The 15,851-nt window shown below is 47.6% G+C and overlaps 1 protein-coding gene across 2 annotated transcripts in view; it reads left to right on the plus strand.

The window, feature by feature from the left end:
• Positions 1 to 1,327: 1,327 nt before the first annotated feature.
• Positions 1,328 to 15,851, plus strand: part of SETD7 (SET domain containing 7, histone lysine methyltransferase) — a 58,355-nt gene continuing 43,831 nt past the window's right edge. Inside the window, exons 1-3 of one of the 2 annotated variants that reach the window (XM_086346638.1) lie at positions 1,328 to 2,592; positions 3,298 to 3,430; positions 12,728 to 12,857. In XM_086346638.1, coding sequence (XP_086202764.1) covers positions 2,563 to 2,592; positions 3,298 to 3,430; positions 12,728 to 12,857 — 293 coding nt within the window. In that variant the 5' untranslated portion in view covers positions 1,328 to 2,562. Of the gene's footprint in view, positions 2,593 to 3,126; positions 3,157 to 3,297; positions 3,431 to 12,727; positions 12,858 to 15,851 lie in introns of those variants that run through there. The other variant, XM_086346639.1, reaches the window with a different exon arrangement.

Consider the following 15,851-nt stretch of genomic DNA (forward strand, 5'->3'; position numbering starts at 1 on the left):
TGTTTGCTGCAGTGGAAGAGGGACTTCTGTTTCTCAAGCTGAGTGGGAAGAGAGGGATTTATCCTTGGATGCCTAGAAACAAGGCGGAATACCGTAGAAAAGTCACTCCTTGGTGTGAGCATGGGGGCAAGTCCCCACCCCAACCCCCAGGCCTGGCTGATGGTCGTTCCCAGCCAGCCATTCCTCCCGGGTCGGGCTTGTTCCGCCCCGTTGGGATCTGCTGAGTGAGGCACTGAGCCTGGCTGCTGCCGCTGCCGCCCAACACTGTGATTAAGAGCTCAATGATTGATTTTCTAGCCCATGACCACATTGGTGGGGACAGAGTATGGCAGAGGAGGCTGGCGGGAAGCCAAGTGGAAAGAGGGTTTATGAAATGAGCTCTCAATGAAGAAAACTGTGGGAAAGAATGCGATGGGAGCAGATCTGGGGCCAGTAGATGTGGGAAAGCAGAACAACTCAAAAATGCTCTTCAAACTCGAACTAAAAACACAGCATTTTGCCAAACACAGGAAGGATCTGGTATGTGAGAAAGGCTCAGCACTGTTTATATAAAATAGACTATTCCTCTCTGCACAACCATCACGGACAAGGCTTAACCTCCCTTCTGTACTGGGCACTGTGCTGGGTTCTGAGGCTAGAAAGAAGAATCAGTCAGTCTAGAGAAGGGGATTGAAAACACAGGGAATGAGGTGTTAAAAATGCAAATGGCTCTTAAGGGAGTCATCAAAACGTTTTGCCTAAACTTTGGGCCCAGAGCCAGCAGGCAGGAGTGGGGCAGGGAGGGCCTGGGACTGCGCCCTGGGTGCTGCCTGCCTCCTGTGCAAACCTGAGGAAGGTTCTAGCAGGAAGACCCTGGTTGCTTCCCCCCGCACCCCCACCCCTGTTACATCCAGAGGAGGTCTGCTGAAGTTATGGGAGCTGGGAAAACCTCCCAGCACCAAGGGGCAGTTAGACATCCTCCTTATAAGCCTCAAGTTGTGGACACTTGTGACATGATTCCTTTCCCTCCCCTCACACACACCCCCACCCACCTCGAACTTGGGTCTCAGTTGACTCCCCATGTGTGTTTTGAGGGAAGATTTAACCTACTATGCCCCTGTTTCAACCCCCTTTGAGTAAAGAAATAAATTATTTGTGTTTCGTTTAGCTTTCAGCATCTGTTTTTTTTTTTTTTGCCCTGTAAAATAAACTGGAAACTGAAGAAGATGAGTATCTGTGTGTTTTTGTGCATCAGTGTTTAATATGTAAGAGAGGAGATGATATGTTTTAAAAGGGGAAATAAGAAAAAAATATCATACAACTTAAAACTTAGTGCTTGACCAAGCTCAGTATCTGATGGTTTTATTTTTTTAATATCTGAAATAAAATTCTATTTCTGCAGTTCATGTCTGAAAATGGTGTAATCCAAAGTGGCTCTTTCATCTTCCACTGCAGGAACTGGTTCTTTTTGTAGCTTTGGAGCCCAGGTGTCTGCCCTGGAGGACTTTAAGGAGGTTATATTTAAGCCAGAAGACTTTGGAAAAGTATAGACTAGGCTGGAGGACCTCTGAGCAGTCTAGCCTGAGCTGGCAGAACTGATACCAGTGTAGCCTAAGCCTCTTATCTCCTAGGGGAGGAATTCAAGCTGTGAAAAGGTGGCCTGCCCAGGCCCTTCTGCAGGTGAGCATCACCAGGACACAACCTTCTTAACCCCTGGCTCAGGGGCCTTCCCGCTCTTTCTCAGTCAAAACGGACTGAAATTTCTGGCAGTGCTGAGACACATGTCCCTAACATTGTGCTCTTTTTCACAGAATAAAAACTGAGTTTAAGAAGAAACACAGTACTCGATTAAAAAAAAAAAATACCTGGCATTTAAGCACAAAGCCCCAAAACAAGGCGTGGTCTCCCGGGTACTGGAAGTACTCCGAAATCCGCAAAGTCTCATTCGTGGTTCAGAAAACAGAATAGAACAACTTTCTCTGCTCCCTCCTCTCCTCTCCCCGCCCTCACCCGCTCGCTCCGTGCAGTAGCTGTTCTTGGCAGATGCCCAAAGCGGCACCCGGTAATTCCACGGTACATTGTGTACATTTGCATCCATTTAACCAGCTATTTACAGCCGCCCTTTACCGCCACCTGTAAGAAGCAACGCCGTAATGACACTAAGTGGCGGGGCCGGGAAGCGGGGGCCCCGTGATGTTCTACACTTCAAGAGCAGGAATTTGTGAAGGGCTGGCACTTGGAGAAACCAGGAGACGGCTGGGGACATCACACGTACTGGGCGGGAGGCGACAGGAGGAGGCGCGCCAGACGGAGGGTCCTTCCTCGGGAGCTCCAGTCGTTGGCTCCTTTTCCGTTACCACCACCGCGAGGAGGGACCTGCCGGGCCTTCCGCGCGGCTTATTTCCTGCCTGATAAAGAGCCCGCTGCCATTTGGATTTGCTGAAGCTCTGAATCACTCGAGACGAGACGCCTGATGGTCCCGAGGAGGGTGGGGACGCAGCGCGCTAGGGTGGGAGCCGCAGTCCGGCGGCATCCGGGCTGGATGTCACCCCCTGGCGCCTGGGAAACCTGCTCGCGGATGTGATGCGGCAACGCGGGGACACCTGCGCTCCCGTGCGTGCCGCACTCGTGCAGCTCCGGGTGGCAAACGGGATGAAGTGGGGGCGAGGGCGAGAGGAAGTTGAGGCGCTGGAGTATCAGGAACGCTGCCTTAGCTTGCCCGGCTCTTTGGAGGCTGTCCCGAGGAGCCGGGGCGGGGAGGGGAGGGCTGCTGCGGCTGGCGAACACTGAACGCGGACTTCCAAGGGGTCCCTGGCATAGTTGGAGGTCGAGCGTTCTGAGCCCTCCCCACCCCCAAGGGTGGCTACCCGGAGGTCCCAAGTGCCGCGAGGAGCGCTCTCGGAGCGCACCCAGCCTCGCAGAAGCAAAAGCTAAACCCGTGATGGGCCGGGGGACTGGCAGGGTGGGGCGCAGAGCCAGCGCGGACCGGGAGCGCCTTTCGTTTTAAGGAGCCTTACTTCTGGGAAGGGACAGGGAACTGTCAATCAGCGAGGGAGGGAGCGCACCGGCGCTGGGTGATGTCAGCGGATCAGCTGCTCGATAACAAAGAGGGGGTATTACAGGAGAAAGTTGCAGCGGCGGCGGCGGCGGCCACGGCAGCACCCCGGAGCCTGGGAGGCAAGGGGGCAAGTGGGCGAAGGGAGGAGGGACGGCTGCCGACGGAGCAGCTTAAGGCCAAGGAATTGAAAGGGCTGTAGGGGGAGGCAGTGTGAGCCAGCCCCGACTGCTCCTCCTCTTCCTCCTCCTCCAAACTCGCAGGGTTCAGCCCCAGCGCTCGCTCAGCCGCCGCGAGCACCCGGAGGGACGCGAGGCAGCCGCGCGGCCCCGAGCTGGGCAGGGTCCCCAGCCGCCATGGATAGCGACGATGAGATGGTGGAGGAGGCGGTGGAAGGTACAAGCATCTCTGTGGGGCCCTGGGAGGAGGCGCCGGAGGGGGCACGGGACGCGGAAGGAGTGGCGGGCTGCGACCGGCGCGGCTCCGGGCCCCCAGCGGCCGCCACTGTCCCCTAGGCGGGTGGCCGGGTTCGCGCAGGGGCCGGACGGCCACGGCCACGCCACTGGGAGCGCGCAGTGCGCGGCAGGGCGCAGGCCGGGAACGGGGCTCAGCTGGGTCGGGGTCTCCGGGGGGTCAGGAGAGGGGCACGGCTGCTCCATCCTGCCCGGCCACCGCCTGCATCCGCCTTCGGAGTTGCAAAACCTGCCCCGCACTCCGGCCTTCCCCTTTTCGGGGATGGGAGATGGAGGTGCGCAGGAGGATAGACCACCCCCCCGCCCCCCCTCCCCCGCCGCCACTGGCGATCTCGGCGGAGCAATCCCGAGCTCCTCTCCCGGCGCCAGCCCTTTCGTTCGGCTTGCCGCTGCGACCCGCGGTGACCGCGGTCGCGTCCGGGTCGGTCCCCCGGCGCAGCGCACAGGGCTGGACCAGGCACGTGGCACCCGCGGCTCGCGCGGTCGCTCCTCCGAAAAGATGAAATCATTGCAGGGCCGGGGATAAGGCTCCCAACCCGGGGCTTGAACGCACGCCGACCTGGCCTCCGCTGCCCCGGAGCGCATCGGCCAAACCGCCCCTCCCCCTTCCTGCTTCCCCGGCGGGTGCCGCCGCCGCCACGCTGTGCAGGCGCCCGGCAAGCCCGGACCCAAATTGCTGGGTGACACTTAACTTTCTGAATTCCATGCAGTTGGCTGTGGGTGATATCACCGCCTCTGTGTCGTGTTTCTCCGCCCCTTCGCTTCCAGCGCCCCTCCCCCGACTTTTCTCGCCACTTTGTTTTGCTGAGTTTCTCCACCTCTTTTTTTTTTTTTTTGGCTAGTTCTAAAAAAACGAGGTGGGGACGTTATACAATCTAGTTGTTTGTATCATGAGACGTTATGATTTTGTAACAGTGAATACTGGAAAATACACGTTAGCGTTATTTATTTCTATGATTCTACCCTGGACGGTACGTCGTGATGTTTTGCAGTGCTTCGTGGTATTATTCCAGAATATTTTAACCAAACAGCTAAGTAAACATTTTTTAGCTTTTGGTTGAATCTGCTTTCTATCTAATTTGTATTAACAAGTTCTTAGAAATGGTAAAGAAAGACAAAGTGACAAGGCTTACAGATGCATGAGAATGCAGTTACTGCTACTTTGGGAGGAAAAAAAATCAATTTTTATATCAACATAATTGACTCCGTTTGCGATGCTCCCAAGGTCTTAGGGAGAGATTAAGTTGAATAATATTTTTTAATTCTCTAAAATCTGTCTTCATGTAACTGTTGAAACTTATTTCTTTATCGTGCTTCAAGGAGTCTTGGTTTTGTTTTAAATTCACAATGCCCTGAACTATTTCTCCCTAAGTAAAGCCAATGCTGGGACTTCCTGGGGCCCAAAGACGGTGATTGGTAATCTTCTTTAAACTTAAATTATTGACTACGTGTGCCTTCATGTTATGAAAGATAATTGAAAAATGCTACTCTCAGATTGTTAGGACTTGCTCTCATTCTTCAAAGTTTACTTAGACTTGTAAAAATAATGCAAACCCTTGATCCCAGACAGTGCTCCCAAGGTTAAACTACCTTACCCTTTGAAGCTGTTTGGAAACCTAAGGCTCAGTTGTCCACAGTCCCAGGCTCCTTGCAGAATGTGAACAAGCAGCTTTAGAAATACATCGATGCTTTTGAGATTGCTTAATGGGTGGAAGCAGAGAAACTTCTTTATATAAGCAAGGAAGTTTCTGTTATATAGAGTGTGAGGGTATGTTCATATACATTATTACCCAAAGTCAGAATGTACTTGAGAAGGGTCACTATTTAATTCTTATGCTGGCACAACTGGCTTAAACCTTGAATGTCTGGAGGAATCCAGGACACATGGTTACTCAGTAATACCAACAGTAAACAAAGTAACACAGAGTCTTTAAGTCCTTAGAGGCACACAAGGCGTAGACTCACACAGTGTCTAGAGCACGCATGTGTAAAAGCAGGCTTTTTCCCAGCCATTCTTGGCCTTTTAAAGTGCTGTCTGTAATAGTGTCAAGATCTAACACACGCATGGGGGACTCGTAAAAGGCTAGTCTGAGCATCTTGGTGTGGAAGTACCGGCTAACCTACTTCTGTCCATATACAGAGCGTGTGTTCTCTGCAGTTTCGTTGTCTTAGCTATCATTATTGCTGTAATTATTTAGTTCTTACTATGTGCAGGCTCTGTGCTAAGTATTTCACACACACACTCATGATGTGAGTACTCCTATTATCCTAATTTTACAGAGGAGGAAGCCGAGGCTTAGAGAAGTTAAGAACTGACCCAAGGACCCTCAGCCATGCAGGGGACAGGCTTGGACCCCAGAACCCAGCTCCACCATACGACATCGTCTCCCTGTGTGTGTGTGTGAATTGCTCAATCATGTCTGACTCTTGGCAACCCCCACAACTGTAGCCTGCCAGGCTCCTCTGTCCGTGGAGTTCTCCAGGCAAGAACACTGGAGTGGATTGCCATTCGCTTCTCTAGTAGTCTCTCTACACCCTTCTTATTTTTTATTTAATGAGCCAGTCACATATAGGAAACAGTTGGTAGCTGAGTTTGAAAGCAACCGTTAAATGTTGTGTCGGTGTCATTCTTTATCAGTGTCACTCTTTAGAGGCTGGTTCTGAAAGAGTTCAGTGACTCTCAGAAAAAAATATATTTGGGGAAAGAGAATTTAACTTATAGCCTCTGCTACCGACATCCTTTTTCTTTCTCCTTAGAAATTTACTCTGGGGAAGAAACTGGTCTCTTCAGGACTTAAGTTTGAGTGTTGATTGTCACATCATGTATCTTTTGGTTACCTCTCTGTTAGGGTGGAACTGCAGCTTGGTTGGTGTTCTAAGCTCTGGTGGAGGAATCCCTGAGGGCAGGTGGGTGGAGGGGAGGGAGTTTCTGTTTATGATGTTGGCTGGGCTTCCTTGGGAGGGCAGCCCTGGGGCTCAGCGGGCCTGCAAACATCACCTGAGCTCCCGCTGTGGTTTTTATTCTTTTATATTATTATTATTTTAAAGGTTTTCTTGGCTGCCCTGCACAGCATATGGGAATCTTAGTTCCTACAAGGGATAATCCATGCCCTTGGCATTGGAAGCACAGAGTCTCAACCACTGGATGGCCAAAGAAGTCCCCTTGCTGTGGTTTTTTTTCTTTGAGGCTCATTGGTTCGGGGAAGGGTGATGTTTAACTTTGGGAATAGAAGTTTTTATTACATCTATTTCTTTGCCTACCAGTAGACACAAAGATGAATACAAGGTTTTCCCTAATGTAATTTGAAATAAATATATCGTATCTAATCAGATGAGTGATGGTGGTTGAGAGGAAGTGGAAATTGCATACAGCCTGTGGAAGTAGTTGGGGAAGGAATTCCTGGAAGAGTTGGCGTGGAATTGAGTCCAGTTGAGAGAGGCACTTTTCGAGAAAAGAGAGGTGTGGAATGAAACAACAATTCACAGGGAAAAAGAAAACAAATGACCAATAAGCATTTGAAAAGAAACAACTTCACTAAATAAATACAAATGCAAATGCTGAGATAAAGGTTTTCTCTAATTAGGTTGGCAAAATTCAATAAGACTAATATCATCCTGCAAAGAAGGGGACATTCTTACATATGATTCATTAGTATCATCAAGGAATTTCAGCTAATCAAAGGTTAACCCAGGTACATCAAAACATAAAAAAGGAAAAGGAAAAAGAGGGGGAGAGTGGAATTATTGCAGGCACATTCAGAGACGAACTGCTGGCTTCTACTATAACAGAGGGTCGAGGAGGAGAAAAGTGGAGGGTAACACAGGGAACGGAGTCTTGTCACAGGCCCAGACCGTGAAGTGTCCTAGAGGCTCTTTGGAGTTCAGAGTGGAAGGATGGGGGCTCTGCTCTGGGAGAATGAACAGGCAGTGGGGAGCAGGTGAAGCGATCATCTAGAAGGCTCTTTGAAGTAGCAGTTATGAGGGCAGGAAAAATCAGACAGGCCTGGAAACATAAAGGCCACATGGAGGAAGAAAAAAAGGGGAAAGAGCAGCATCACTAGAACAAAGAAGCCAGAATGAAAATAAGAATCTCTGTGTTTCACTGCCCCAGTCCCCTCAAATAGTAAGAGGATTTTTTTTTCCCCCTTAAAATATATTTATTTATTTTTAATTGATTGATCATTGCCTTACAATATTGGTTTGATTTATGCCATACATCAAAATGAATTAGCCATAGGTGTACACATATCCCTTCCATCTTAAACCTCCCTCCCACCTCCCACCCTTTCGCACCCGTCTAGGTCATGACAGAGCCCAGGTTTGAATTCCCTGAGTCATACAGCGAATTTCTATTTGCTGTCTATCTTACATATGTTAATGTATATGCTTCCATGCTGTGTGTGTGCTTAGTCACTCGGTCGTGTCATGGACTTGTAGCCCGCCAGGCTCCTCTGTCCATGGAATTCTCCAGGCAAGAATATTGCAGTGGGTTGCCATGCCCTCTTTCAGGGGATCTTCCCGATCCAGGGATTGAACCCAGGTCTTCCACATTACTGGTGGATTCTTTACCGTCTGAGCCACCATGGGAAGCCCCATGCTTCCATGCTGCTCTCTCTCAAATAGTAAGAGTATTTTTAACTGTCCTCCTAATCACTTATCCTACCTGTCTCTAATAAGACTGCTGATGCTCTGAACTTAGGAAGAATACAGGCGAGGTGTCTGGTAACACGCTTTGTATGTGGGCCTCACGTTAAAACTATGACCCTCACAACTAATAACTGAGCTCTTGCAAAGGATGACTTTCAAAAATCAAATTGTGTTTTTAACCACAAGCGTAAGTGCTTCATCATGAAGGCACATTCTTGCACTAAACAGAATAAGTTTGCCTTTTTTATGATTATTACCTTTTTAAAAATAATTCTGTTCTACAAAACCAACAATGCATGTAAGGGTCTCTGGTTCTGAGAGGAACACACACACACTCTCTCAGACACACACACACACATACACTCAGATCTCCTGTGAGTAAGCCTGAGGCTGTACGCAGCAGAGTGTCTGATCCAGAGGGAATTTCCTGTGCTGAGAGGAACCATCACTGCACAAAATACAGCCCTCGCTCTCATCAGGTTCATGAAAAAAACTCTGAGGGAACCCGAGGGGGAAAAAAATTGAACTTCTGTCTGTTCAGTAGATAATGATCTTGAGAGCAAAGTGAAAAAGTAGATTTGTGAGACGGTTCTTTTTTTTCCCCTTTCTCTAACTTCTGTCAATATTTGAACGCCGTGCTACAGACAGATGTACGACACAAGAGCCGGGGCAGCTCTCCCAACACACGACCGTCATTCTAGTGGGTTTTCCTTGTTTGGGTCTGGCCCTCAACCTCTGTGGAGTGGGAACTGGCCTGGAAGGCTGTTGGCTGACTTGGCACGTTGCACAGGCTGACCTCGATCCGAGCAGGCAGGACTAGTGTTGCTCTTTGCGTTGGTAACACGTGGAAGAGGCAGGCGTTTGCCGTCAGGATATGCTGGTGCTGTGGGAACTCTCTTAGCTCTGAAGGCCTCTCCCATTTCTCTGTCTGGGACCTGAGATCACCTGTCTTTAGAGGTCACTTCTCCTGCCATCGGCAGGAAAGGATACCCTGCCAGTTCGCTCTTATCCCAGGATTGAAAGAGTGGGGGAAGGTGTTCTTAACATCCATTAGCTCATTCAGGGTAGCTGTTAATGTGTTTCTTGGGCAATAGGGATGACTTTCTCAGCTGTAAGACTGGAATTTGAGGGATGGTTGTGAGGTTTAATTTAGATAATAGGAAATTACATAACTCAGTGCCTGATGCATAGTAGGTAGACAGATGTTTTTTTCTTCTCTGTGGTTCAGTCTCCCTCTCCATTAAATTCACTTACTGGCAAAATAAATATTACATGATCTTATTGTCCAAATGGCTTTGGAACAAGAGTTGTACCAGAAGCTCCTATAGCACTAGTTGGTAGGAGATGTGAGGTCATAGCAACCCAGTCTCTTCTCTTCCTGACATTTCTTTTCTTGGAAAGTCTCTTAGCTGTTATTGTTTTGGTTGTGGGTGTTGTTTTAAATATAAAGTTCTGCTGCCAGAAACACCACCCCAGGCTATTAAATATTCAGGATGGAAGTCTTGAATGATGATAAGCCGTATTAACTTTTAGCTCCTTTTCATTGATCCTGGTCATTGATCACATCATCCTGCTTTTGGAAGGATGAGAAGAGAACAGACAAGCCAACCAGAGGACCCTGCTGTGATCTGATAGAAGGCGATTTCAGAGATTTCTCGCAGCATACAACCTGAACACCTGTGGAAAGGCAGTAAAGGGTCACCCGTCCCAGCCTTCTTCCTAGACAGGTGGTGTCACCAGAAAAACGGCCAACATTCAGCAGCCCCTCTGTTCCTTTCTCCCTAGAGACTAAGACGGTGCTGGGACTTCTCCCCACTGGCCGGTACAGAGGCCGCATCCTTCATGGAGCGGGGTTGGTATTACCGCTCTCATCTCGGTAGGATTCAGGACTGTCCCTCAAGTGTTTTTATTGTGTTCTGTGATGCTTCCAATTTTCTGCAGTATCTAAATGCCGCTGCTGAGGGTGCACCTGTTTTGCTCAGAAATAGGACAGGACCATTGCAACTGAGGAAAGGTGGAAATGAATTTACATTGGGTTTTTTTTCCCCTTAGGGTTCATATTTATCATAATACTTCTCTTGATCCAAAGTAGAATAGGGACTTCCCCAGTGGTCCGGTGACTCTGTGCTCCCAATACAGGGGCCCAGGTTTGATCCTTGGTCAGGGAACTATTACTAGATCCCACATGCTACAGCTAAGACCCCGCATGGCCAAATAAAATTTTTTAATATATTAAAAAAAAATGAGGCAAAATCACTAATTTCATCAAATATTAGTTTTATAAAGTCTGAAATATGTGAACTGTTTTCTATGGAGAAAGCATTTTCAACAGATTAGTAAGTACTTCAATATAAGGCTAAAATGGTTATCCTGATAGTTATACCTGAATCAAAAGTGGGATGCTACATTCATAGGAATGCTAACAGCTAAATTTAATTTGATCTGAGCAACATTTCATTAGAAAAAGCTTTTAACTATACACTGAGTGGGTTTTTTATGAAAAAAGAAAAAGACTTAATTTATTTCAATGAGAAAAATGTCATCAGTAGATATTTAGAAAATAATTGTCCAAATTATTTCATATGATTCAAGTGTCATTGAATCATGTCACATACAGTTTTTGGTTTTAGAGCAAGGAAGCAAATGTGGTCTAGTTCCCTCCTAACCATTAACTTCCTGGCCCTTGGTGAAAAAAAAATTGTGTTAAGAGAAAAGGATCCTTATTGACTGTGATTTATTTAAGTAGCCATGTTTTCTTGTGATATATTCTAGGTAATTCATTCTATACAGAATGCGATATAGCAATAAAACAGTCTTTGTTCGTTTGTATTTTATGTTTATGTAATCAATAATACAAATAAACAGGTTTTTTGCTCTTCATAAGAGTGCTTGCTTACTATCCCTTCTAAGGGATGATACTGTTTTACCACTTTAGAAGAAATTATTTTAGGAGAGTAAAGCATTCATTGTGGTGTTATGGTCTGTGTTCCTTTTTTTTTTTATGTCTGTGAGCCATCTGGAAGCCATATTTAAGTGTTTAATGTCCCTGCATTGCACAGTATTTAATTATTTTATACCTTTTCATCCATGACTCAGGTCATTAACCCAGGAAAAAGTCAGCAGATTAACTGCTGCCTTTATTTTCAACCCACCTCTGCAAAATTAGCTCAGCAAAATGACTGGGGAGACACCAAGGAGGTGACTCCTGGGTTTTGTGAAATATGTGGATAATAATAAGAAACCTAAATGTTGACTGGAAACATAAATATTAAAATATACCAGTTGGTGATGCGAGAAGAACCAGCAATTTAAAGATCACAGTGTAATCATGGCTACTGATGTTCAAAATCACTGCTTAAATGGTCATATGGATACTTCTGGCTACATTTAAAGCACAAACCCTCTGAACCCAATGGGCAGAAGGTATATGACAAGGTTATTACTGAACATTGAAAGCTGAAAGGTTTTTGTAAAGTAAAGCAGTAAGTTCAAGCTTAAGTTCAAGCTTAGAAGGACTCTGAGTTTGTGTGTTTGTACAATGAGGTGCAGACGTTAGGGCAGTTGTAGAGGGGTGACTCGAGCTCTTGTTGTCAGAAGGTAACAAAGAGCAGGAGGGTTTTCAGAGGGTGCCTGGCCAGCAGAGCTCCACATCAGACCGTATCAGTTCAGTTCAGTCGCTCAGTCGTGTCTGACTCTTTGCAACCCCATGAACTGCAGCACGCCAGGCCTCCCTGTCCATCACCAATTCCCGGAGTCCACCCAAACCCATGTCCACTGAGTTGGTGATGCCATCCAACCATCTCATCCTCTGTCGTCCCCTTCTCCTCCTGCCCCTAATCCCTCCCAGCATCAGAGTCTTTTCCAGTGAGTCAACTCTTTGCATCAGGTGGCCAAAGCATTAGAGTTTCAGCTTCAACATCAGTCCTTCCAATGAACACCCAGGCCTGATCTCCTTTAGGATGGACTGGTCTGATCTCCTTGCAGTCCAAGGGACTCTCAAGAGTCTTCTCCAACACCACAGTTCAAAAGCATCAATTCTTCAGCACTCAGCTTTCTTTATGGTCCAACTGTCACATCCATACATGACCACTGGAAAAACCATAGCCATATAATGATGTATAAAATTGTATTGTGCTTGGTTCTACAACCACATCACATATTGCCAAGACAGTGTGCCATCTCAACCACATTTAGGTTAAGCGTGACCTTTCAGGAGCATTAATTCCAAACCTGAGGACTACCATGTGGTTTGGTACTAAGTCAATTGAAACTCACACTGCAGATGTTATTATTGAGAATAACTTTCAGTCCCTAGCAAAATATGATTGTGGCTTGGGTTCCTGTTCTTACATGTGTCTAAGGTGCTCTATCGTGGACCCGTCCTTTTGAAAGCGTATCTGAGTGGAACTGATGGTGCTGATGCAGGCAGAAAAAGCTTGGCATTCGCCCTTCCCTGAGCAAGGAAGGGACCCCCAGGCTGCTCAGGGCACTTGCTGGCAGCATCTAAGCACAGATCTGAGGGTGGGGGAGCGTGGAAGATGTTAAGGTTTGCCTTGTGTTTCCCTTTCCCCAGGGCACCTGGACGATGATGGATTGCCGCACGGCTTCTGCACAGTCACCTACTCCTCCACGGACAGATTCGAGGGCAACTTCATTCACGGAGAAAAGAATGGACGGGGCAAGTTCTTCTTCTTTGATGGCAGGTAGCACTCACGGTTTGGTTTTGTTTCGTTCTGGGGGTAGGAGGTAGGTACCAAACTATTTGGAAGAATGATATGAATGAGAGAATTTCAGTATTTTAATACAATGTATAGAAAAGGTCAGGGTAAGCCCAACATGCATATACTGCTTTGGGACCCAGGGAATTCGGCCCCTGTTACAGAACTCAAGTGGCCCGCACACAGGGAAGCCAGTCTGCTGACACCAGGTGGTGGGGAGGGAAAGTGTTCAGTGCAGAGCCCCAAGCAAGGAATCCAGGGCACCCAGTGCTGCCTGTTACACTCCTGCACGGGTTTCAAGAAAGCATTTTTAAAGACAACGTAAGGGCGAGGCATCCCAGGATATGTAATGAGCTTGTGTACAATTCTCTGATTGACGGTGAGGTAACAGGGCGGTGTCATGGGGGTTAGCTTTACCAACCCAGAGGCGCCAGTAAGTCTGGGGGCTACTCGCTCATGGTCGTCAAGGGGTCAATTTCTTCCATTTGGCGAGGGATTTAGCATCTGTAAGTCAACTTGGGAAATGTGCATCAGTACTGTTATCTAGGTACTTCAGAGGGGAGCTACCGCAGAAGATATGGGGGAGGGGTCTGTCCTGGGACGATCCCATAGGGTCCTGCTCGGTTACCCCCCACCACCATGGCTATGGCCTGAGACTCAGCTCTGCCATCATCACCTCTGAGGGTGTACTTGTCAAAGACACCCTCTGCCGTGCCAGATTCAGGGGCCCTCATCTTGCACAAGTTGGTGGGTCTTTGATGGATTTCACCTGCTTGTTCAGGTAATGCGTCTCCATAAAGTTACACAAGTGGGGATCGTTCTTCGTCAGGGACCAGTGTGTGCAATCCCAGTAGTGACTGATCCACGCTCTTTTTTGAGTGTAATGCGCACTTACTCCATTGCATTCAGCCCATTCTCAGACATCATGGTCCAGTTTCTTGATTTCCTGAAAGAAGCTTCAGCCACCCCATTGTTCCTGCAGCTTCATCATTTTCTCAGCGTATTCTCTCTCCTCCTGAGATTAGCCAAGAGAATATTTAGCAGAGGTCCTCCAAGCCCGTCATCACGGTTCACGCAGTAAGATGGGTGAACATAGGCGGGGCCAGCTCCAGGCCCAGTGTTGTAAACGCTTGTCTTTGGGGTGACCAGACGCTGCATGTGATACCTCAGTGCTGATGCTGTAATAGTGTTTCCTATGTTCTCCCTCTAGTTAAAATATTTTTCACAGCAGGATTCTTTTACTTTGCTTTCACCTCCTTTATGAGAACACCATAAGGCAGAAGTTCTTCACCCTCTTGAGATAGGTGGGAATAGCTAGGACTGCTGCTGCTGCTGCTAAGTCACTTCAGTCGTGTCCAACTCTGTGCGACCCCATAGATGGCAGCCCATCAGGCACCTGTCCCTGGGATTCTCCAGGCAAGAACACTGGAGTAGGTTGCATTTCCTTCTCCAATGTATGAAAGTGAAAAGTGAAAATGCAGTCGCTCAGTCGTGTCCGACTCCTAGCGACCCCATGGACTGCAGCCCACCCCCTCCATCCATGGGATTTTCCAGGCAAGAGTACTGGAGTGGGGTGCCATTGCCTTCTCCGATAGCTAGGACTAGTCTCTTTCAAAAGAGATGGGTTACACAGGCCCAGCTTGCCAGTAGTGACTTTTAAGCCATGTCGTCTTCAGAAATGAGGAGTGGCTGGGTGAATTTCTCCAGCAATTAGAGGAATTCAGAGGCACAGAAGAACCGGTTCTTTTCATACCACTTGACTGAGTAATACAGAAATGGATTTTTTTGGGCTGTATGTACGACCTTAGTTCCCTGAACAGGGATCCAACCCACGTCCCCCTGAGTGGAAGCACAGAGTCCTAACCACTGGACTTCCAGGGAAGACCCCAGAAATGGATTTAGCTAAAAGCAGATTATAGAATTCTGTGGGACAGGATGCTGAAAGCTCAGCTTTTCTGTACACCAGTGCTGAATCAAATCTTGGAGACATAGTTTTGGGTGAACTAGAAAAGAGTAGCTTTATTGCTTTGCCAGGCAGAGGGGAACACAGCAGGCTAATGCCCTCAAAACCAAGTGTCCCATCTTGGGAAAGACAGTGATAAGTTTTATAGTAATTGTTCACATAGGGCATGACCAACTCATGAATATTCATGGCTTGGCAGTGAGATAAGTAGGAGTCCATATGGTCAACCTTCAGGTCCAACTGGTCTGGGGTCTACATTGCTTGTGGGCAGCATACTGTCATTAATCACTAACTTCTCCCACCTGGAGGGGGTTTCAGTCTCTGCAGAATGGCTCAAAGATATTGTCTGTCACCTGTATCTGTTGATGGGAAAATAGGAGTTTGCCCCAAGGCTGCTCTGGACTGTTTCTCCCTGGTCTTGCATCTCCTCCCTTCCCTAATTAACAACTGCTTGAATCTGCCCCTTGAAACTCAGGAGAGGTCATGGAGACTGAATGAAGTTTGTCGCTTATAATCAAAGAAATGGGAGCACAGAAAGGCCTTCTGCCCAGGAGCCCCACAGGGTCCTGCTCAGTATCAGGCATAGCACCACTTGCTAAATTCTTGACACTGGTAATAAACTGAAGCTTCCACAAACCTTGAAATTTCTTCAGGAGAGAGATTGTCTAAGCTGATAGCTGAAGGGTGATCATAGACACTGGCTTGTGACCCAGCATCCCATCCCTTTTCTGTAGGTGGAGTGAGTTGCTTTTAAAAAAAAATATTAATACGTCTTCAGGCTCTCAATTATCTGAAATAAGGAGGGGTGAGGAAAGCAATAAAAGCCTCAGAGAACTTTTGTAAACTTTTAACTCCAACCTTCTCTTTCCCATTGTTCCCAAGCCCACACTCAACCTCATTTTAGCAGAAACTGGCTTCCAAACTATTCATGTTCATCAGTATTCTACTTCCTTTTTTCTGCCCTGGTGGATACCCAAGGCCTGTAGTGGCCTCTTACTGGATTTGATATCAGCGCT

The sequence above is a fragment of the Bos grunniens genome, chromosome 17 (genome assembly GCF_055505025.1).
Source record: "Bos grunniens cultivar Pamir isolate PY7600 chromosome 17, Bosgru_T2T1.0, whole genome shotgun sequence".
NCBI lineage: Eukaryota > Metazoa > Chordata > Mammalia > Artiodactyla > Bovidae > Bos > Bos grunniens.